The sequence below is a fragment of the Triticum aestivum genome, chromosome 6B (assembly GCF_018294505.1).
Source record: "Triticum aestivum cultivar Chinese Spring chromosome 6B, IWGSC CS RefSeq v2.1, whole genome shotgun sequence".
Lineage (NCBI taxonomy): Eukaryota > Viridiplantae > Streptophyta > Magnoliopsida > Poales > Poaceae > Triticum > Triticum aestivum.
The window spans coordinates 705,645,797-705,669,258 of NC_057810.1; the positions used below are offsets into that span (position 1 = coordinate 705,645,797).

At 42.8% G+C, this 23,462-nt stretch overlaps 1 protein-coding gene across 1 annotated transcript; it reads left to right on the forward strand.

The window, feature by feature from the left end:
* The first annotated feature begins 1,535 nt into the window (after nucleotides 1-1,535).
* On the forward strand, nucleotides 1,536-2,494 carry LOC123135028 (uncharacterized). The gene is made up of 2 exons (XM_044554155.1): nucleotides 1,536-1,878; nucleotides 2,191-2,494. The coding sequence occupies exons 1-2, from the start codon at nucleotides 1,559-1,561 to the stop codon at nucleotides 2,255-2,257; spliced, it is 387 nt and encodes a 128-aa protein (XP_044410090.1). The 5' UTR covers nucleotides 1,536-1,558; the 3' UTR covers nucleotides 2,258-2,494.
* The last annotated feature ends 20,968 nt before the right edge of the window (nucleotides 2,495-23,462 follow it).

The following is a 23,462-nucleotide window of genomic DNA, read 5'->3' on the forward strand; positions in this document are numbered from 1 at the left end:
CCGTTCCTAGCTAGTGGTTGAATCTTGGAAATTTTTTGGTGTTTCTCTGATTAAATTGATACTTATTTACCTAGAAATGATTTTTGGAAAAAATAAAGAGCAAACTATGAGGCACCTGCAGTTCAAATTTGACCCGCTTCCAACTAAATCGACGACAATTTGTCTTTTTCACCAGGGGTGGATCAAAACTTTTGACACCCAACCATTTTGTCAATTGTGCATTATATATGGCCTAGTATTTTATAAAATTTATTACGTCCAATTTTGCAACAAATATATGGTAGGTCCTTCACAAAAAACCTCATTTTGGGCTCTCGAAAAATGAAAAATGATTTTTTCGTTCAAAGAAAATGAAAACTTCCTTAGGGAACATTGTTTGTCATTCCAATATGCACCCTTGTGCACTATATGAGATCATTTTAACAAACTATGTCATGAATGTGGCTATAAGATAGATCATTTGACTTGAACGCCATTGATCTCTACACATGATAGCTAGTTTATGAGAACATTTTTTTAAAGAATTATCGTATTACAAGTTTAATATCTTTCCTGGAAACTTGGCCACATATAATGACACAACGCGAAGGTTTTCCATTTTTTTGATTTTTTTGAATTTTTCATGCCCATTTCAAAATGCGGATAAAACGGCGGGCATGACTGTTCCTAGCTAGTAGTTGACTCTTGAAAAAACTTTTGGTGTTTCTATGATTAAATAGATACTTTTGTACCTAGAAATGATTTTTGTGAAAAATAAATAGCAAACTATGAGGCAGCCGCAGTTCAAATTTGACCCGCTTCCTGCTGAATCGGCAGAAATTTGTCTTTTTTATGAGAGGTGGATAAAAGTTTTTGACACCCAACCATGTGGTCTATTATGCATTAAATATGTCCTAGTATTTTAGAAAATTGATTTGGTCCAATTTTACAACAAATATATGGTAGGTCCTTCACGAAAAAAACTCATTTTGGACACTCAAAAATTATTTTTAGTCAACTACGACCAATTTAGATGGTCATAATGTCGTACTGCATTCTGATTGGTCCCTGGACATATCATGCGGATCGTGCATCAAACACCGTTGGATGCTCGCGGATCCAACGGCCGTCCTCAACCCTTCCACACCAACCCCGAAACCCTAGATGGTCATTTTGCATCCACCCCCCCCCCCGCCTCCTTTCTTTCCAGTTTCAGATCCATCGGTCCCATTCCAGATCCCCTGTCTCCTCGCTGTCTCGCCCGATGGAGAGAGCTCACCTCCTCCCTTCCAGATCCATCGCCGCCACCGCCACCTCCCTCCGGCGGAGCTCGCCGTCGTTCATGGCCTCCCCCACGCCCCCTCCTCTCGCCCCTCCCCTTCCCTCACCACCCAACCGAACCAACCAGCCCACCAACCCGAAGAGAAAAGCGAGCGGAGGCGAGATGGCAACCGGACGCGAGGCCGGCGAGGCGGCGCCGGGGGAGGAGGAGGAGCAGAGGGAGTGGGCAGATCTGACGCCGGTGTGCCTGGAGGAGGCATTCTTGCGGCTGGGCCTGGAGGACTTGTGGCGCGGCGCCATGGCGTGCTGCCGCTCCTGGCGGGCGGCCGTGCGCTCCCGGCTGGCGCTCTTCGCCGTGCTCGACCTCCGCCTGGCTTTCGAGGCGGTCGGCGCTGCACTTCTGCAGCTGGGACCCGGGGCCCCACCACGCACACCGTCTCTCCCGCGACCACGTGCCGGCCAGGTTCGCCGCCTGGGCGATGGGTGGAAGGGTCCGTCAGAGGAGGGGGCGCGGAGGGAGAGGAAGGCGGAGATGGCGCATAGCACACTGCCGAGAAGCTGTAGAGCCAGGCCTCCCCCGACGTCGAGTTCGAGAACGAGAAGTTCGAGCTCCAGAAGGTGAGTAATCCCTCTACTTCATAGCCACAACTTCATTCTTCTACCGCGGCGTTGTTGATTGCAGATTGCCTGTGTAGTACTGATGCAGCACATGTACATAGCCACAAAAGTCCCCAATCCCTATAGACAGTGACACTGCAGAACCAAATTAGCATGAACAGAGGGGATTGGATCGAACCAAGCCACACACTGGTAGCTAGTCTAGTACGGACAGTTTGTTATTATCCCATTCGTGCCTAATTTTTTTTGTAGAATTAGCTACTTACAGAAAGTGGGGAAGGAGATTGATCATATTTGGGGCTGTGTTTGCAGGTGGCGAAGGAGGAGGCCAACGGTGAAGCAGATGTTGGATTTGGGGCAAAGGGTGCGCCGGAAGTGATGTATGGCCTCCGCTCGTCCTTCCAGGCCTCACCCGTTCACCTGTAAACATAAATCCAATGTATAAATCCAAACGAGATTCGTTCCATGTAGGAAGGTTGCACATCCTGCATGTCACTTGCCACGCTGAACTTTGTCACCAACCCAACCTAACTCATTTCATCCTGATTGTCTGGAAACATTTATGAGGACAGAATCACAATCACGCCTGTCACTTGCCACACTGCCATATTGCCACAGACCAAGCAGGTGCAGGACGTGGTCTCTTCCTCTTTTCGTTTTGATTCGTTTTGAAGTTACAGCACCAGCCTACTGCATGCATCTCCAAGCATCAGGCTGCTAGTAGTTTACCTGTGCAAGTCAGGCATCATTGGACCCTTGTTCAGAAATCAAGGGCTGGCGTATATAGCTAGTATCATTGGACACATTGTCGGAATTTTTAACACAATGTCTGGGCTTGTATAGCTAGTATTATAGGCAGGGTGTCTTTTTAAGTGAAAGTTCTTTCTAAGTATTTTTTCAACTGCTTGTCTGGGCATATATTGCAGTATTATAGGATGCCTGAACAACGAGTCCCAAATTTGGGAACAGGACAGACAGCTACCTCCCAGTTTTGTATATATGAAAGTGAGCGAGTCCCGAATTTGGGGACAGGCAGGGGTCCATTAGGAACATGGCAGTTAATTTGCATAATCCTCGACCTCCTCCTGCAATCTCTCTTTCTCCCTTTCTTCTCTGAATTTCTCGGTGTTGTATAAGTCTGTAGGATTCAGATTTCAAGAGTACTTGCTCCTTGTACTAGTTACTTCTACTACTTATTTTTAGCTGCTTAGTACTACTCTGTAGATCTGTGATACTAGTCTAGTCGCTTGTATAATTTTGTTTATTAGTGTAACCTGAACCATGGAGTAGTACCTTGTTCGCATATGTGTGATTATGTGTGGTCTGTAGTCTCTGTGATAGCTCCAGTACATGTGAACTATATGTTGTGGTGTAAATCATTTTCATTCTATCTTATAAACGTGTTTCTTCAATAGCTATTTCTGTTCAAGTCTTGTTTTCATTGATGTTAGCATTTAGTTTGTCTCAAGTAAAAAAATACTAAAAGGATGATATATGGGTGAGGGACTGAAAGGATGATATGCTTCCATGAATTGATTTGTAAGAAGTTTTCTTGGTTGTGTACAAATCAGCCCAAATATGTGAGCCTTGGTTCTGAAAACTAAAGAGTTCATATATTGATAGATAGACTGTCATTTAGGATATGCTAAATAGAAAGCTTTATAAGATGGAACTATCAATTCATCATGACTTCACTTTGTCCTTTAATTTAATATGGTTAGAACTACCATGGGGTTTTAAGTATTTGGGGCATTAAGAAACAGTATGCTGGATGTTTGGCCTTGCATCCGTCCTTCCATGAATTCATGCTTGTACATTGCTAGTTATTGCTTTCTTTGCAGGTCTTATTCCTCCTCGATCTGGTGCAGCAGCAACAATTCAAGGTCATGGTCATGGAGCAGCATCCATATATTTTTCTTCTTATTCTTCCCTGAGATGAGATGAGATGAGGTTTATTTTCCTCAAGGTCAAGGTGCAGCAGCTCGATTTGATTTGATGTGATTGGATTCAGTTTCCTCACGCCTCTCTGTTTGCATTGCAGTCTCTGTTGGTCGGTCTTCAATTCTTCATGCTGCTGCTGCTGCTACTGCTACATGAGGGCCCTCTTCAATTCTGCATCCGTTGCGGCCGCCGCAACTTCCACCTCCAGAAGAGCACCTGCTCCTTGTGCGGTTACCCGGCCGCCTGCATACGCAAGTGTAAGCCCCCTCCCTCCGTCCTAGATCTCTAGGTCTATTGCTGTCATGCGCCATGTTCTTGATGTTGCGCGTCCTCATGTGGATGCCACAAACGGCGCTGCTCCTGCGTGCAGATTTGATTCACCGCATTAGTATGCGGTTGTTGTCTCGCCGTGGTTGTTCAAATTGAGATGCACCCAGTTGATTCGTCATCTCGGGTCATAATTTTTCTACATTCCCTGTTGCTGTAGCTTGTTGGATGCATAGTTTGATCTCCCAATGGGAATTATTAGTGAATGGTGATGTCTGTGGTCACGAGAATGGTGTTGTAGTAGCTGGTATGCTTGATGCGTGTATGTCCATCTCTTTACTGTTTTGCTAGAACCACAAATCCTGATGCATGATGATCATGGTCTGGTTTGTTAGATCTATTCTGCTGGTGCTTAAAATTTGACATGCCTGGATTCTAAAACTCGTTCTTATAGTTTTCATTTCTACGATCAATTTAGAGAGTTGCACATGTCAGTATATTATATACCAAAAACATTCCTAGCTAGTGAGAACATTTAGTCACTCCATGAACGCATACTGGTTAGTGTTAGTCATACTATTTATGTACATGGCATTTGCTGTCAATTCGTGATTACAAGTTATTGGATCCCTCATTGGCTACTGTTTGATGTTCTGTACCTATTCTATTCTTATATGTTCATTCTTATTTTTTGCACAGGTGAAGTGCCAATCCATGTCCGAAGCTGTGAAGCATATCATCAAAGAGTAGCATATTATGTGTTGTAGATGTAGGCAGTAGTAGGCATATCTGGGTTGTAATATTCTGTAACTATTGTAATAGATTAATGTAGTATTGTTTTGGACCAATTTCATTTGCTCTCTTGTCTGTTCGAAACAATGATTGTGTATGTGATTTGAATACCTGTGAAATGGAAACCTGACAAGTTGGGTCCAAGTTATAATGGTTGTGTGACAAATTTCGAAATTTCTAATGTGTGGGACAAATTTTGAGCTAAGCATGACAAGTGGGACCCGCTGCAAACTAAAATGGCTGAAAATAGAAAATTAGTAGACTATAAAAGGCTGCATTCTAGAATATAAAAGGCCAAATTGTTGGGCCAGGCCCATGTAGCTAGCGAAAATTAATAGAAAAAATATACAGTAAAAAGACCAAATTGTTGGGCTAGGCCCATGTAGAAAACCGAATTGGACCGGGCTGAATCTTGTGCCACATCAGCTTGCCATGCTAGATGCCTACGTGGACTAGGGAGGCTGCTAGTGACCAAAACGACACAGTAGGAATATTTTGGTCATAAACATCCACGACCTTCTCACAGAGAAGGTCGCTATAGTCAGTTTACGACCCTCAGCTTTTGACCTTCTGTTTTTGGTCACAAAAAGGTCGCAAATGAAAAACTATGACCTTTCAGTGACCAATAGTGGAGGTCACAAGATAGCATATTTCTTGTAGTGTCTCTTTACTCGTTCCGTAATACAAGATCCCGTGGAAAGCTCATTAGTCACATTGCTTGCAAGCTTACTGTGATGTTGTATTACCGAGTGGTCCTGAGATACCTCTTCGCCATACGGAGTGACAAATCCTAGTCTTGGTCCATGCCAACTCAACGGACCTCCTTGGGGATACCTGTAGAGAACCTTTATAGTCATCCAGTTACGTTGCGACATTTGGTACACACAAGGCACTCCTCTGATGTCAGTGAGTTGCATGATCTCATGGTCATAGGAACATATACTTGACATGCAGAAAAACGATAGCAATAAACTTGATACGATCATATGCTACATTCATAGTACATCATTCTCCTAATGATGTGATCCTATTATCAAATGACAACTCATGTCTATGGTAAGGAAACCTTAACCATCTTTGATCAACGAGCTATGATACGTCTCCAATGTATCTATAATTTTTGATTGTTCCATGCTATTATATTACCCCTTTTGAATGTTTATGGGCTTTATTTGACATATTTATATCATTTTTGGGACTAACCTACTAACTGGAGGCCCAACCCATATTGCTGTTTTTTTGCCTATTTCAGTATTTCGAAGAAAAGGAATATCAAACGGAGTCCAAACGGAATGAAACCTTCGGGAGCGTGACTTTTGGAATAAATTTGATCCGGAGAGCTTGGAGTGCAAGTCCAGAAGCTCCCGAGGGCCCCACGAGATAGCCCCCCCCTATAGGGCGCGCCCCCTGTCTTGTGGGCCCCTCGGGCGTCCACGGACGTACTTCTTCCTCCTATATATACCTACGGACCCCGAAAACATCTAGGAGCACCACGAAACACAATTTCCACCGCCGTAACCTTCTGTATCCGCGAGATCCCATCTTGGAGCCTTCGTCGGCACTCTACCGGAGGGGCAATCGACCATGGAGGGCTTCTACATCAACACCATAGCCCCTCCGATGAGTTGTGAGTAGTTTACCACAGACCTACGGGTCCATAGTTATTAGCTAGATGGCTTCTTCTCTCTTTTTGGATCTCAATACAATGTTCTCCCCCTCTCTTGTGGAGATCTATTCGATGTTATCTCTTTTTGCGGTTTGTTTGTCGAGATCCGATGAATTGTGGGTTTATGATCAAGTTTATCTATGAATAATATTTGAATCTTCTTTGAATTCTTTTATGTTTGATTGAGTTATCTTTGCAAGTCTCTTCGAATTATCAATTTGGTTTGGCCTACTAGATTGATCTTTCTTGCCATGGGAGAAGTGCTTAGCTTTGGGTTCAATCTTGCAGTGTTCTTACCCAGTGACAGAAAGGGTTGCAAGACACGTATTGTATTGTTGCCATCGAGGATAACAAGATGGGGTTTATATCATATTGCATGTGTTTATCCCTCTACATCATGTCATCTTGCTTAAAGCGTTACTCTGTTCTTATGAACTTAATACTCTAGATGCATGCTGGATAGCGGTCGATGTGTGGAGTAATAGTAGTAGATGCAGGCAGGAGTCGGTCTACTTGTTATGGACGTGATGCCTATATACATGATCATGCCTAGATAATCTCATAATTATGCGCTTTTCTATCAATTGCTCGTCAGTAATATGTTCACCCACCGTAATACTTATGCTATCTCGAGAGAAGCCTCTAGTGAAACCTATGGCCCCCGGGTCTATCTCTTATCATATTTGCTTTCAAACTATCTTTATTTGCATCTTTACTTTTTGCATCTATATTACAAAATACCAAAAATATATTATTATCTCTCTATCAGATCTCACTTTCGTAAGTGGCCGTGAAGGGATTGACAACCCCTTTATTGCGTTGGTTGCGAGTTCTCAGTTTGTTTGTGTAGGTGCATGGGACTTTTGAGGAGCCTCCTACTGGATTGATACCTTGGTTCTCAAAACTGAGGGAAATACTTACGCTACACTTGCTGCATCACCCTCTCCTCTTCAAGGAAAACCAACGCTAGCTCAAGACGTAGCAAGCTAGTATAATAGAGGCTCACTAGGGACACATTGTTGTCTATGAATCCACACATATATCTGAGTTTCCGATCAATACAATTCTAGCATGGATAATAAATGATTATCATGAACAAGGAAATATGATAATAACCAATTTACTATTTCCTCTAGGGCATATTTCCAATAGTCTCCCACTTGCACTAGAGTCAATAATCTAGTTCACATCGGCATGTGATTAACACTCATAGTTCACATCACATGTGACTAACACCCACAGAGTTTACTAGAGTCAATAATCTAGTTCACATCACCATGTGATTAACATTCAATGAGTTCTGGGGTTTGATCATGTTATGCTTGTGAGAGAGGTTTTAGTCAATGGGTCTGTAACATTCAGATCTGCATGTACCCACCTGGTGGCCCTGCAGACACTGAAACCGATGCTATAAATCACACTTTTCCAGAAAAAAATTAGGGAGAAAGAATTATCGTGTTTCACGGGACGGAGCCGCCGCCACCTCATGTTCTTCATCGGGATGCCAGATCTGGAGTCTGTTTGGGGCTCGTAAGAGGGGGATCTTTGATCTTCGTCATCACCAACCCTTCTCCATCGCCAATTCCATGATGCTCCCCATTGGGAGTAAGTAATTCCTTTGTAGGCTCGCTGGTCGGTGAGGAGTTGGATGATATTCATCATGTAATCAAGTTAGTTTTGTTAGGGCTTGAATGCTAGTATGCATTATGTTCTGAGATTGATGTTGCTATGACTTTGTCATGCTTAATGTTTGTCACTTTGGGCCCAGGTGCCATGATTTCAGATCTGAACCGTTTATGTTATCATCATTATAGCTATGTTCTAGATCCGCTCTTGCAAGTTATAGTCACCTACTACGTGTTATGATCCGGCAACCCCGGAGTGACAATAGTCGGGACACTTCCCGGTGATGATCATAGTTTGAGGAGTTTATGTATTCATCATGTGTTATGCTTTGTTCCGGTTCTCTATTAAAAGGAGGCCTTAATATCTATCCCTTAGTTTCCAATAGGACCCCGCTGCCACGGGAGGGTAGGACAAAAGATGTCATGCAAGTTCTTACCATAAGCATGTATGACTATTTACAGAATACATGCCTACATTATATTCATGAACTGGAGCTAGTGCCGCATCGCCCTAGGTTATGATTGTTACATCATGAATATCATCCAACAAATCGCCGATCCAATGCCTACAATTTTCCTACATATTGATCTTGCTAAGTTACTACTGCTGATGCTGCCATTGTTACTGCTACAAAACTATTACTATCACTGTTACCATTAATGTTGCTGCTACTACTATCAAAACTATCATACTACTTTGCTACTGATCACTTTGCTGCAGATAATTAATCTCCAGGTGCGGTTGAATTGACAACTTAGCTGCTAATACTTGCAAATATTCTTTGGCTCCCCTTGTGTTGAATCAATAAATTTGGGTTGAATACTCTACCCTCGAAAACTGTTGCGATCCCTTATACTTGTGGGTTATTGATGTCTACTATGCAACCTTCTTCTTGTAGATGTTGTTGGGCCTCCAAGTGCAGAGGTTTGTAGGATAGTAGCAAATTTCCCTCAAGTGGATGACCTAAGGTTTATCAATCCGTGGGAGGCGTAGGATGAAGATGGTCTCTCTCAAACAACCCTGCAACCAAATAACAAAGATTCTCTTGTGTCCCCAACACACCCAATATAATGGTAAATTGTATAGGTGCACTAGTTCAACGAAGAGATGGTGATACAAGTGCAATATGGATGGTAGATATAGGATTTTGTAATCTGAAAAATATAAAAACAGAAAGTTAGCAAGTGGTAAAAGTGAGCGTAAACGATATTGCAATGCTATGAAACAAGGCCTAAGGTTCATACTTTCACTAGTGCAAGTTCTCTCAACAATAATAACATAACTGGATCATATAATTATCCCTCAACATGCAACAAAAAGTCACTCCAAAGTCACTAATAGCGGAGAAGAAACGAAGAGATTATTGTAGGGTACGAAACCACCTCAAAGTTATCCTTTCTGATCGATCTATTCAAGAGTCCGTAGTAAAATAACACGAAGATATTCTTTCCATTCAATCTATCATAGAGTTCGTACTAGAATAACACCTTAAGACACAAATCAACCAAAACCCTAATGTCACCTAGATACTCCAATGTCACCTCAAGTATCCGTGGGCATGATTATACGATATGCATCACACAATCTCAGATTCATCTATTCAAACCAACACAAAGTACTTCAAAGAGTGCCCCAACCCCTATGCATAGATTCCCAAGGTCACAGAACCCGCAAGTTGATCACCAAAACATACATCAAGTGGATCAATAGAATACCCCATTGTCACCACGGGTATCCCACGCAAGACATACATCAAGTGTTCTCAAATCCTTAAATACTCAATCCGATAAGATAACTTCAAAGGGAAAACTCAATCCATTACAAGAGAGTAGAGGGGGAGAAACATCATAATATCCAACTATAATAGCAAAGCTTGCGATACATCAAGATCGTGCCATATGAAGAACACGAGAGAGAGAGAGAGAGAGAGAGAGAGAGAGAGAGATCAAACACATAGCTACTGGTACATACCCTCAGCCCCGAGGGTGAACTACTCCCTCCTCGTCATGCAGAGTGCCGGGATGATGAAGATGGCCACCGGCGAGGGATCCCCCCTCCGGCAGGGTGCCGAAATAGGGTCCCGATTGGTTTTTGGTGGCTACAGAGGCTTGCGGTGGCGGAACTCCTGATCTAGGTTTAATTATGGGGGTTTCTGTATTTATAGGAATTTTTAGCGTCGGTCTCACATCAGGGGGCGCACCCAGGGGGGTAGGGGGCGTGCCCAGGGGGGTAGGGGGCGCGCCCTCCACCCTCGTGGATAGCCCTAGACTCTTGTGGCCCAACTCTTTTACTTCGGGGGCTTCTTTTTGTCCATAAAAACCATCAAAATTTGGCACGTCAATTGGACTCCGTTTGGTATTCCTTTTCTGTAAAACTAAAAAACAAGGAAAAAAACAGAAACTGGCACTAGGCTCTAGGTTAATAGGTTAGTCCCAAAAATCATATAAAATAGTATAAAAATGCATATAAAACATCCTAGATGGATAATATAATAGCATGTAACAATAAAAAATTATAGATACGTTGGAGACGTATCAGTTATCACTTCCCAACTTGGAGACCACTTCCCGAATTTTCTGTCTTTCGAACCAATTGGTAGAATCACCTTCAACACAAGAACGCCAACTTGAAAACTCTTCAACTTGACCTTCTAATTGTAAGATCTTGCCACCCTCAACTTATCTCTCTCTATGGCCTTGAAAGCAACCAAACGTTTATTAGTGACTTCATCAATATTGTCCATCATCAAGTTATGGAAGTCCACCGCCGATAAATCATTTTGTTTGGCTATTCTCAAAGCATTCAAATTCACTTCCACTAGTAAAACGGCCTCTCGACCATATACGAGCTCATATGGAGTTACCTTTGTAGCACCACGCCTTGAGATTCTATGTGCCCACAAGGCTTCGGACAATAGCTCATGCCATCTTCTTTGATTATCCGCAATCTTCTTCTTGATGAGCTTGATTAATATTTTATTGCTAGACTCATCTTGTCCATTGGCTTGGGCATAATATGGAGAGGAATTGAGCAACTTTATCTTATATGATTCGACAAATTCTCTAACTTGATGTGACATAAATGATGAACCTTGGTCTGTAGTTAATGTTTGAGGAATGCCGAATCTATGAATAGCCCACTCAGTTATGAATTGAATTACCTCTGTATGCGTCATATTTTTGAGTGGTATTGCTTCAGACCATTTAGTGAAATAATCAGTTGCCACCAACACGGACCGATGCCCCTTCGAAGAAAAAGGATTAATCTCTCCAATAAAGTCTAATCCCCAACCTCTAAAAGGCTATGGCTTGATAATAGGATGTAACATACTAGTAGGAGCCAGCTGAATAGTACCAAACTTTTGACAAGCTTCACATCCTTTATAATACCTGAAGCAATCATTAATCATCGTCGGCCAATAAAACCCATCCCGTCGCAATAACCATTTCATCTTGGGAGCCGGCTGATGAGTGCCACAAATTCCTTCACGAACCTCTCCCATAGCAACTCTTGCTTGGTCCTCGTCCAAGCATTTTAAAAGAACATCATCAACCATTTGGCGGTAAAGATAAGCATCTCTCATTGTATAGTTGAAAGCCATACGCCTAATGCTCATGTCCACCCTTTTACTAGAATCACACAAATAATCAATAATGGTTTCCTCTAGTCCTGATTTTCTCCTACATTAAAATTTTAATTAGTGGCCGAAACGGTGGGCTCCGGTTCAGCCTCCCCTACGATGGCAAGACTAGATATCGGCCTTTGGGAAATATGAAACATGCCATGATCAATATGATAGCTAGTTGCTTGTTGCGCCAACTCATTTGCTCTCCAATTGTCATGTCTATGTATATGAACAATGCTAAAATAATCCAAAGTAGAAATTATATCTAGACTTTTATCAAGATAAACATTAAGTGATCTATCAAAACATTCAAAAACTTTGGATATTTGTTGCACCACTAATAACGAATCACCAAAAGCCTCAATATGTGTAGCACCTACGGCAAGCAACATAAACAATGCTTCATATTTGGCCTGATTATTCATGCAAAAATACTCTAAGCGGCATGAGGCTTCAAAAATAGGACCATGAGGAGATATATAAACAATACTAACACCTTGGCCATTGCTACAAACTGAACCATCAAAATATAATCTCCATGGTACTAACGAGACAAGGTTTAAATCAATATCATGCTTGTAATCAATCTGATGCTCAACAATAAAATTAGCAATGATTTGGCCTTTCATGGATTCGAGAGATACGTAAGCCAAATCATATCCTATATACCTAAGAGATTCATCCCCACTAACCTATTTATCTAGACAAGCAGCCTATCCAAGTCAGCATCAATCCACATCATCATTTCTCCACCCACACAATTCTAAACATTCTGTTTGCAGCAGTCAACGGACGACTCATTTCTTCCTCTTCTTCAGTTTCGCTTCTTTATGGCTTTCAACAGAACGATGGAAGTGAGGAAGTCGATTCAGTTCCCTACCTCTTCAGTTTTCCTCCTTCCACTGGACATGCTCACGGGGCCTCATTTACTTAACACACAACATGCTCCATATTGCGCCACCGCCGAACAAGCCGTCAACGGCTGTCGCCACTATAGACCTGTGCGCTGCCATTGGCCAAGAGCCCAGTGATTGCCTCCAGCAGGGGCTTTGCTGACCCAAGCTATATGCCCACGGCTCGACTTGGCTTCGCGGCGAACTGAGTGTGCCACTTCGCCTCCTCCTTCGACCTCACATGCGCCAGGGTGGGAGCTCTCCTTCTATCCGAGCCGGAGTAGCTGGGAAGACCGAAGGCACCGGCCCTCAGGCGTAGTTTGGCGGCGCTGACGGAGCCATGCCGATGTGGAGCATGAGCGATCTCAATCGAATGAGCGCCTCTGCTGGCAGGTAGGAGCAGGAAGATTAGGTGCCCCACGTCGTTTATGTCATTTATTTATCTGTTCAGATCTCCACATCTGCAAAAAAAATTCCACTTCTGTGTTGTTCCCCTGGAGATACATGCGATCTTCTTCAGTTGAAGAGATGCATCTGGGCTTTTATGTGTTACAATACGCATGTTCTTTTTTCTCCTTTTTGGCCATAGGTATGAGGCTCGTGGTCATGTAGAAATTCTAGGATGTATGGGTGCATTACTGAGATATTTGTATATGCTTTTGTGTTTTCACTTTTGGAGGACGGATACATCAACAAGAATTCGCCTTTGTGGATTTACATGCCTCGAGCTTGGATTCAGACTACCCAGCTTTTGTGTTGAGACTTGCTTGGGCTTTGATTTCAGTGAAATATAACATTGGGTTTGGACCAGGCTTGGGTAAGTTTTGTGAAAAAAATCAAAGTATATGTTCATTTTTAATGTTAGTAATGTCTATAAATTTATCCTCATAAAAATTGAGACATACTTTTTTTAGATGAAAAAAGTAACACATACTAATTATGCAAATCTGGAAATAGTCTAAAATATACTAATTTCCATCTTCTGATTAAATAAACAATATACTAATTTTCATCTTTAGTGATCAAACGTTTATATTTATTTTCATAGTTTACTATTTTTACTCCACAATCCTCCTCCTATATGGTGCTACAAATTCTCGCAGCAACGCGCGGGGTATTGTCTAGTTCAATTAAAGCATAAGCCCACTTGCCCATTCTACCACTAAGAAGTGGCCTATGCAACATGTATTTCATGACATCGGTTTGACAAGCTATAATGCAAGTACTAGGTGAAGGAAATATGCCCTAGAGGCAATAATAAAGTTATTATTTATTTCCTCATAGCATGATAAATGTTTATTATTCATGATAGAATTGTATTACCCGAAAACACAATACATGTGTGAATACATAGACAAACATAGTGTGACTAGTATGTCTCTACTTGACTAGCTCGTAAATCAAAAGATGGTTATGTTTCCTAACCATAGACATGAGTTGTCATTTGATTAACAGGATCACATCATTAGGAGAATGATGTGATTGACTTGACCCATTCCATTAGCTTAGCACTTGATCGTTTAGTATGTTGCTATTGCTTTCTTCATGACTTATACATGTTCCTATGACTATGAGATTATGTAACTCCCGCTTACCAGAGGAACACTTTGTATGCTACCAAACGTCACAACATAACTGGGTGATTATAAAGGTGCTCTACAGGTGTCTCCAAAGGGACTTGTTCGGTTGACGTATTTCGAGATTAGGATTTGTCACTCTGATTGTCGGAGAGGTATCTCTGGGCCCTCTCGGTAATGCACATCACTATAAGCCTTGCAAGCAATGTAGTTAATGAGTTAGTTACGTGATGATGCATTACGTAACGAGTAAATAAACTTGCCGGTAACGAGATTGAACTAGGTATTGAGATACCGACTATCGAATCTCGGGCAAGTAAAACACCATTGACAAAGGGAACAATGTACGTTGTTATGTGGTTTGACCGATAAAGATCTTCGTAGAATATGTAGGAGCCAATATGAGCATCCAGATTCCGCTATTGGTTATTGACCGGAAACGTGTCTCAGTCATGTCTACATAGTTCTTGAACCCGTAGGGTCCGCACGCTTAAATGTGATGACAGTTATATTATGAGTTTATGTGTTTTGATGTACCGAAGGTTGTTCGGAGTTCCGGATGTGATCACGGACATGACGAGGAGTGTCGAAATGGTCAAGACATAAACATCGATACATTAGACGACTATATTTGGACACTGGAAAGGTTCCGGGTGAGATTGGGACAATACCGAAGCTCCAGGAGGTTATCGGAACCCCCCGGGAGGTATATGGGCCTTAATGGGCCTTAGTGGAAAGGAGGGGAAAGGAGCAAGGGAGCCCCCCCCCCAAGCCCAATCTGAATTGGGAGGGGGGCCGGCCCCCCTTTCCTTCCTCCCTCCTTCCTCTTCCTTCCCTCTCCCTCTCCAAATAGGAAAGGGAGGAGTCCTACTCCCGGTGGGAGTAGGACTCCCCCCCTTGGGCGCGCCTCCTCCCCTTGGCCGGCCCCCTCCTCCACTCCTTTATATATGGGGGAGGGGGGCACCCCATAGACACAACAATTTATCATTGATCTCTTAGCCGTGTGCGGTGCTCCCCTCCATCATAGTCCTCCTCGATAATATCGTAGCGGTGCTTAGGCGAAGCCCTGCGTCGGTAGAACATCATCATCGTCACCACGCCGTCGTGCTGATAGAACTCTCCCTCGACACTCGGCTGGATTGAAGTTTGAGGGACGTCATCGAGCTGAACGTGTGCAAGAACTCGGAGGTGCCGTGTTTTCGGTGCTTGATCGGTCGGGTCGTGAAGACGTACGACTACATCAACCACGTTGTGCTAACGCTTCCGCTTTCGGTCTACGAGGGTACGTGGACAACACTCTCCCCTCTTGTTGCTATGCATCACCATGATCTTGCGTGTGCGTAGCATATTTTTTTGAAATTACTACGTTACCCAACAGTGGCATCTGAACCAGGTTTTATGCGTTGATGTTATATGCACGAGTAGAACACAAGTGAGTTGTGGGCAATACAAGTTATACTGCTTACCAGCATGTCATATTTTGGTTCGGCGGTATTTTTGGATGAAGTGGCCCGGACCGACATTACGCGTACGCTTACGCGAGACTGGTTCTACCGACGTGCTTTGCACACAGGTGGCTGGTGGGTGTCAGTTTCTCCAACTTTAGTTGAACCGAGTGTGGCTACTCCCGGTCCTTGAGAAGGTTAAAACAAGACTAACTTGACGAACTATCGTTGTGGTTTTGATGCGTAGGTAAGAACGGTTCTTGCTCAGCCCGTAGCAGCCACGTAAAACTTGCAACAACAAAGTAGATGACGTCTAACTTGTTTTTGCAGGGCATGTTGTGATGTGATATGGTCAAGACGTGATGCTATATTTTATTGTATGAGATGATCATGTTTTGTAACCGAGTTATCGGCAACTGGCAGGAGCCATATGGTTGTCGCTTTATTGTATGCAATGCAATCGCCCTGTAATTGCTTTACTTTATCACTAAGCGGTAGCGATAGTCGTAGAAGCAATAGTTGGCGAGACGACAACGATGCTACGATGGAGATCAAGGTGTCGCGCCGGTGACGATGGTGATCATGACGGTGCTTCGGAGATGGAGATCACAAGCACAAGATGATGATGGCCATATCATATCACTTATATTGATTGCATGTGATGTTTATCTTTTATGCATCTTATCTTGCTTTGATTGACGGTAGCATTATAAGATGATCTCTCACTAAATTTCAAGATAAAAGTGTTCTCCCTGAGTATGCACCGTTGCCAAAGTTCGTCGTGCCCAGACACCACGTGATGATCGGGTGTGATAAGCTCTACGTCCATCTACAACGGGTGCAAGCCAGTTTTGCACACGCAGAATACTCAGGTTAAACTTGACGAGCCTAGCATATGCAGATATGGCCTCGGAACACTGAGACCGAAAGGTCGAGCGTGAATCATATAGTAGATATGATCAACATAGTGATGTTCACCATTGAAAACTACTCCATTTCACGTGATGATCGGTTATGGTTTAGTTGATTTGGATCACGTGATCACTTAGATGATTAGAGGGATGTCTATCTAAGTGGGAGTTCTTAAGTAATATGATTAATTGAACTTAAATTTATCATGAACTTAGTACCTGATAGTATTTTGCTTGTCTATGTTTGTTGTAGATAGATGGCCCGTGCTGTTGTTCCGTTGAATTTTAATGCGTTCCTTGAGAAAGCAAAGTTGAAAGATGATGGTAGCAATTACACGGACTGGGTCCGTAACTTGAGGATTATCCTCATTGCTGCACAGAAGAATTACGTCCTGGAAGCACCGCTAGGTGCCAAACCTGCTGCAGGAGCAACACCAGATGTTATGAACGTCTGGCAGAGCAAAGCTGATGACTACTCGATAGTTCAGTGTGCCATGCTTTACGGCTTAGAACCGGGACTTCAACGACGTTTTGAACGTCATGGAGCATATGAGATGTTCCAGGAGTTGAAGTTAATATTTCAAGCAAATGCCCGGATTGAGAGATATGAAGTCTCCAATAAGTTCTACAGCTGCAAGATGGAGGAGAATAGTTCTGTCAGTGAGCATATACTCAGAATGTCTGGGTATAACAATCACTTGATTCAACTGGGAGTTAATCTTCCGGATGATAGTGTCATTGACAGAATTCTTCAATCACTGCCACCAAGCTACAAGAGCTTCGTGATGAACTATAATATGCAAGGGATGGATAAGACAATTCCCGAGCTCTTCGCAATGCTAAAGGTTGCGGAGGTAGAAATCAAGAAGGAGCATCAAGTGTTGATGGTCAATAAGACCACCAGTTTCAAGAAAAAGGGCAAAGGGAAAAAGAAGGGGAACTTCAAGAAGAACAGCAAACAAGTTGCTGCTCAAGAGAAGAAACCCAAGTCTGGACCTAAGCCTGAGACTGAGTGCTTCTACTGCAAGCAGACTGGTCTCTGGAAGCGGAACTGCCCCAAGTATTTGGCGGATAAGAAGGATGGCAAGGTGAACAAAGGTATATGTGATATACATGTTATTGATGTGTACCTTACCAGAGCTCGCAGTAGCACCTGGGTATTTGATACTGGTTCTGTTGCTAATATTTGCAACTCGAAACAGGGACTATAGATTAAGCGGACACTGGCTAAGGACGAGGTGACGATGCGCGTGGGAAATGGTTCCAAAGTCGATGTGATCGCCGTCGGCACGCTACCTCTACATCTACCTTCGGGATTAGTTTTAGACCTAAATAATTGTTATTTGGTGCCAGCGTTGAGCATGAACATTATATCTGGATCTTGTTTGATGCGAGATGGTTATTCATTTAAATCTGAGAATAATGGTTGTTCTATTTATATGAGTAATATCTTTTATGGTCATGCACCCTTAAAGAGTGGTCTATTTTTGATGAATCTCGATAGTAGTGATACACATATTCATAATGTTGAAGCCAAAAGATGCAGAGTTGATAATGATAGTGAAACTTATTTGTGGCACTGCCATTTAGGTCGTATTGGTGTAAAGCGCATGAAGAAACTCCATACTGATGGACTTTTGGAATCACTTGATTATGAATCACTTGGTACTTGCGAACCATGCCTCATGTGCAAGATGACTAAAACGCCGTTCTCCGGAACTATGAAGCGAGCAACTGATTTGTTGGAAATCATAGATACTGATGTATGTGGTCCAATGAATGTTGAGGCTCGCGGCGGGTATCGTTATTTTCTCACCTTCACAGATGATTTGAGCAGATATGGGTATATCTACTTAATGAAACATAAGTCTGAAACATTTGAAAAGTTCAAAGAATTTTAGAGTGAAGTTGAAAATCATCATAACAAGAAAATAAAGTTTCTACGATCTGATCGTGGAGGAGAATATTTGAGTTACGAGTTTGGTTTACATTTGAAGCAATGCGGAATAGTTTCGCAACTCACGCCACCCGGAACACCACAACGTAATGGTGTGTCCGAACGTCGTAATCATACTTTACTAGATATGGTGCGATCTATGATGTCTCTTACTGATTTACCACTATCATTTTGGGGTTATGCTTTAGAGACGGCCACATTAACATTAAATAGGGCACCATCAAAATCCATTGAGACGACGCCTTATGAACTGTGGTTTGGCAAGAAACCAAAGTTGTCGTTTCTTAAAGTTTGGGGCTGCGATGCTTATGTGAAAAAGCTTCAACCCGATAAGCTCGAACCCAAATCGGAGAAATGTGTCTTCATAGGATACCCAAAGGAAACTGTTGGGTACACCTTCTATCACAGATCCGAAGGCAAGACTTTTGTTGCCAAGAATGGATCCTTTCTAGAGAAGGAGTTTCTCTCGAAAGAAGTGAGTGGGAGGAAAGTAGAACTTGATGAGGTAACTGTACCTGCTCCTTTATTGGAAAATAGTTCATCACAGAAACCGGTTCCTGTGACGACTACACCAATAAGTGAGGAAGCTAATGATGTTGATCATGAAACTTCAGATCAAGTTACTACAGAACCTCGTAGGTCAACTAGAGTAAGATCCGCACCAGAGTGGTACGGTAATCCTATTCTGGAGGTCATGTTACTTGACCATGGCGAACCTACGAACTATGAGGAAGCGATGATGAGCCCAGATTCCGCAAAATGGCTTGAGGCCATGAAATCTGAGATGGGATCCATGTATGAGAACAAAAGTGTGGACTCTGGTTGACTTGCCCGATGATCGGCAAGCCATCGAAATAAATGGATTTTCAAGAAGAAGACAGACGCTGATGGTTATATTACTGTCTACAAAGCTCGACTTGTTGCGAAAGGTTTTCGACAAGTTCAAGGGGTTGACTATGATGAGACTTTCTCACCCGTAGTGATGCTTAAGTCTGTCCGAATCATGTTAGCAATTGCCGCATTTTATGATTATGAAATTTGGCAAATGGATGTCAAAACTGCATTCCTGAATGGATTTCTGGAAGAAGAGTTGTATATGATGCAACCAGAAGGTTTTGTCGATCCAAAGGATGCTAACAAAGTGTGCAAGCTCCAGCGATCCATTTATGGACTGGTGCAAGCCTCTCGGAGTTGGAATAAACGCTTTGATAGTGTGATCAAAGCATATGGTTTTATACAGACTTTTGGAGAAGCCTGTATTTACAAGAAAGTGAGTGGGAGCTCTGTAGCATTTCTAATATTATATGTGGACGGCATATTATTGATTGGAAATGATATAGAATTCTAGATAGCATAAAAGGATACTTGAATAAAAGTTTTTCAATGAAAGACCTCGGTGAAGCTGCTTACATATTGGGCATCAAGATCTATAGAGATAGATCAAGACGCTTAATTGGACTTTCACAAAGTACATACCTTGATAAAGTTTTGAAATAAAATTCAAAATGGATCAAGCAAAGAAAGGGTTCTTGCCTGTAATACAAGGTGTGAAATTGAGTCAGACTCAATGCCCGGCCACTGCAGAAGATAGAGAGAAAATGAAAGAAGTTCCCTATGCTTCAGTCATAGGCTCTATCATGAATGCAATGCTATGTACCAGACCCGATGTGTGCCTTGCTATTAGTTTAGCAGGGAGGTACCAAAGTAATGCAGGAGTGGATCACTGGACAGCGGTCAAGAACATCCTGAAATACCTGAAAAGGACTAAGGATATGTTTCTCATTTATGGAGGTGACAAAGAGCTACTCGTAAATGGTTACATCGATGCAAGCTTTGACACTGATCCGGACGGTTCTAAATCGCAAACCGGATACGTGTTTATATTGAACGGTGGAGCTGTCAGTTGGTGCAGTTCTAAAAAAAGTGTCGTGGCGAGATCTACATGTGAAGCGGAGTACATAGCTGCTTCGGAAGCAACAAATGAAGGAGTCTGGATGAAGGAGTTCATATCCGATCTAGGTGTCATACCTTGTGCATCGGGTCCAATAAAAATCTTTTGTGACAATACTGGTGCAATTTCCTTGGCAAAGGAATCCAGATTTCACAAGAGAACCAAGCATATCAAGAGACGCTTCAATTCCATCCGGGACCAAGTCCAGGTGGGAGACATAGAGATTTGCAAGATACATACGGATCTGAATGTTGCAGACCGGTTGACTAAGCCTCTTCCACGAGCAAAACATAATCAGCACCAAGGCTCCATGGGTGTTAGAATCATTATTGTGTAATCTACATTATTGACTCTAGTGCAAGTGGGATACTGAAAGAAATATGCCCTAGAGGTAATAATAAAGTTATTATTTATTTCCTCATATCATGATAAATGTTTATTATTCATGCTAGAATTGTATTACCCGGAAACATAATACATGTGTGAATACATAGACAAACATAGTGTCACTAGTATGCCTCTACTTGAGTAGCTCGTAAATCAAAAGATGGTTAAGTTTCCTAACCATAAGCATGAGTTGTCATTTGATTAACGGGATCACATCATTAGGAGAATGATGTGATTGACTTGACAAATTCCGTTAGCTTAGCACTTGATTGTTTAGTATGTTGCTATTGCTTTCTTCATGACTTATACATGTTCCTATGACTATGAGATTATGTATCTCCCGCTTACCAGAGGAACACTTTGTGTGATACCAAACGTCCCAACGTAACTGGGTGATTATAAAGGTGCTCTACAGGTGTCTCCAAAGGTACTTGTTGAGTTGACGTATTTCAAGATTAGGATTTGTCACTCCGATTGTCGGAGAGGTATCTCTGGGCCCTCTCGGTAATGCACATCACTATAAGCCTTGCAAGTAATGTAGCTAATGAGTTAGTTACGGGATGACACATTACGTAACGAGTAAAGAGACTTGCCGGTAATGAGATTGAACTAGGTATTGAGATACCGACGATCAAATCTCGGGCAAGTAACATACCGATGACAAAGGGAACAACGTATGTTGTTATGGGATTTGACCGATAAAGATCTTCATAGAATATGTAGGAGTCAATATGAGCATCTAGGTTCCGCTATTGGTTATTGACCGGAAACATGTCTTGGTCATGTCTACATAGTTCTCGAACCCGTAGGGTCCGCACGCTTAAAGTTAGATGACAGTTATATTATGAGTTTATGTGTTTTGATGTCCCGAAGGTTGTTCGGAGTCCCGGATGTGGTCACGGACATGAAAAGGAGTCTCGAAATGGTCGAGACATAAAGATCGATATATAGGACGACTATATTTGGACACCGGAAAGGTTCCGGGCGAGATTGGGATAGTACCGGAGCTCCAGGAGGTTACCGAAACCCCCTAGGAGGTATATGGGCCTTAATGGGACTTAGTGGAAAGGAGGGGAAAGGAGCAAGGGAGGGGGCGCCCCCTCCAAGCCCAATCCGAATTGGGAGGGGGGGCGACCCCCCCCTTTCCTTCCTCCCTCCTTCCTCTTCCTTCCCTCTCCCTCTCCAAATAGGAAAGGGAGGAGTCCTACTCCCGGTGGGAGGAGGACTCCCCCCCTTGGGTGCGCCTCCTCCCCTTGGCCAGCCCCCTCCTCCACTCCTTTATATACGGGGGAGGGGGGCACCCCATAGACACAACAATTGATCATTGATCTCTTAGCCGTGTGCGGTGCCCCCCTCCACCATAGTCCTCCTCGATAATATTGTAGCGGTGCTTAGGAGAAGCCCTGCGTTGGTAGAACATCATCATCATCACCACACCGTCGTGCTCACAGAACTCTCCCTCGACACTCGGCTGGATCGGAGTTCGAGGGACTTCATCGAGCTGAACGTGTGCAAGAACTCGGAGGTGCCGTGTTTTCGGTGCTTGATTGGTCGGGCCGTGAAGACGTACGACTACATCAACCGCATTGTGCTAACGCTTCTGCTTTCGGTCTATGAGGGTACGTGGACAACACTCTCCCCTCTCGTTGCTATGAATCACCATGATCTTGCGTGTCCATAGGAATTTTTTGAAATTACTACGTTACCCAACACTAGGTACTACATAATGTCTCAATTTTGTACAAGCATAATATAAGCATAAGCATAATTTCTCAATAAATGTATACCTTGTCTCGGCGTCCAATAAGTGTCGGCTCAAATAAGTAATAGCATGCTCCTTTCCTTCGGTCTCTTGTGTCCAAACAACACCAATAACACCTTCCTCCGCCGCACTATAGAGACTAAAGGGCTCTCTGTGTTTGGGAGCTTTCAACACTGGAGGATTGCACAAATAATTTTTTATCATATAAAATGCTTCCTGCTCTTTTGCGCCCCCAAGTAAAATTGGCATCATTCTTTAATCAAAGGATCGGAGTGAATGCATCAACCTTCCCTCACAAGTTGCCTATGAATGTCCACAAATAATTGACTTTACCAAGGAATTTTTGCATATCTCTCTTGCATGTTGGAGCCTCCACCTTTTGTATAGCCTCTGTCTTGGGATCAATTTCTATGCCACCTTGATGAATAATAAAACCCGAAAACTTCCCAGCCGATACACCAAAAACAGACTTTAAAGGATTCATCTTTAGTCCATATTTTTTCATTATCTCAAAAGCTAAATGCAAATCGGCTAGATGAGATTCAAAAGCATCCGATTTGACAACAATATCATCAATATAAACCTCAAGTATAACACCAAGTAAATCATGAAAAATTAAATTCATAGCCCTTTGATACGTGGCTCCTGCATTTTTTAATCCAAAAGCCATCACCGTCCACTCAAATAAATCAAGGAAGCCGGGACATCGAAAAGCCGTTTTAGACATGGCCTCTTCGGCCATTGAAATCTGGTTATACCCCGCATTACCATCAAGAAAGCTAAT

Excerpts from the sequence above, each read along its gene's own strand:
- LOC123135028 (XM_044554155.1), top strand. The coding sequence starts at position 1,559 with ATGGCGTGCTGCCGCTCCTGGCGGGCGGCCGTGCGCTCCCGGCTGGCG. Across the intron at positions 1,879-2,190 it reads AGAAGTTCGAGCTCCAGAAG|GTGGCGAAGGAGGAGGCCAA; the intron begins GTGAGTAATCCC and ends CTGTGTTTGCAG.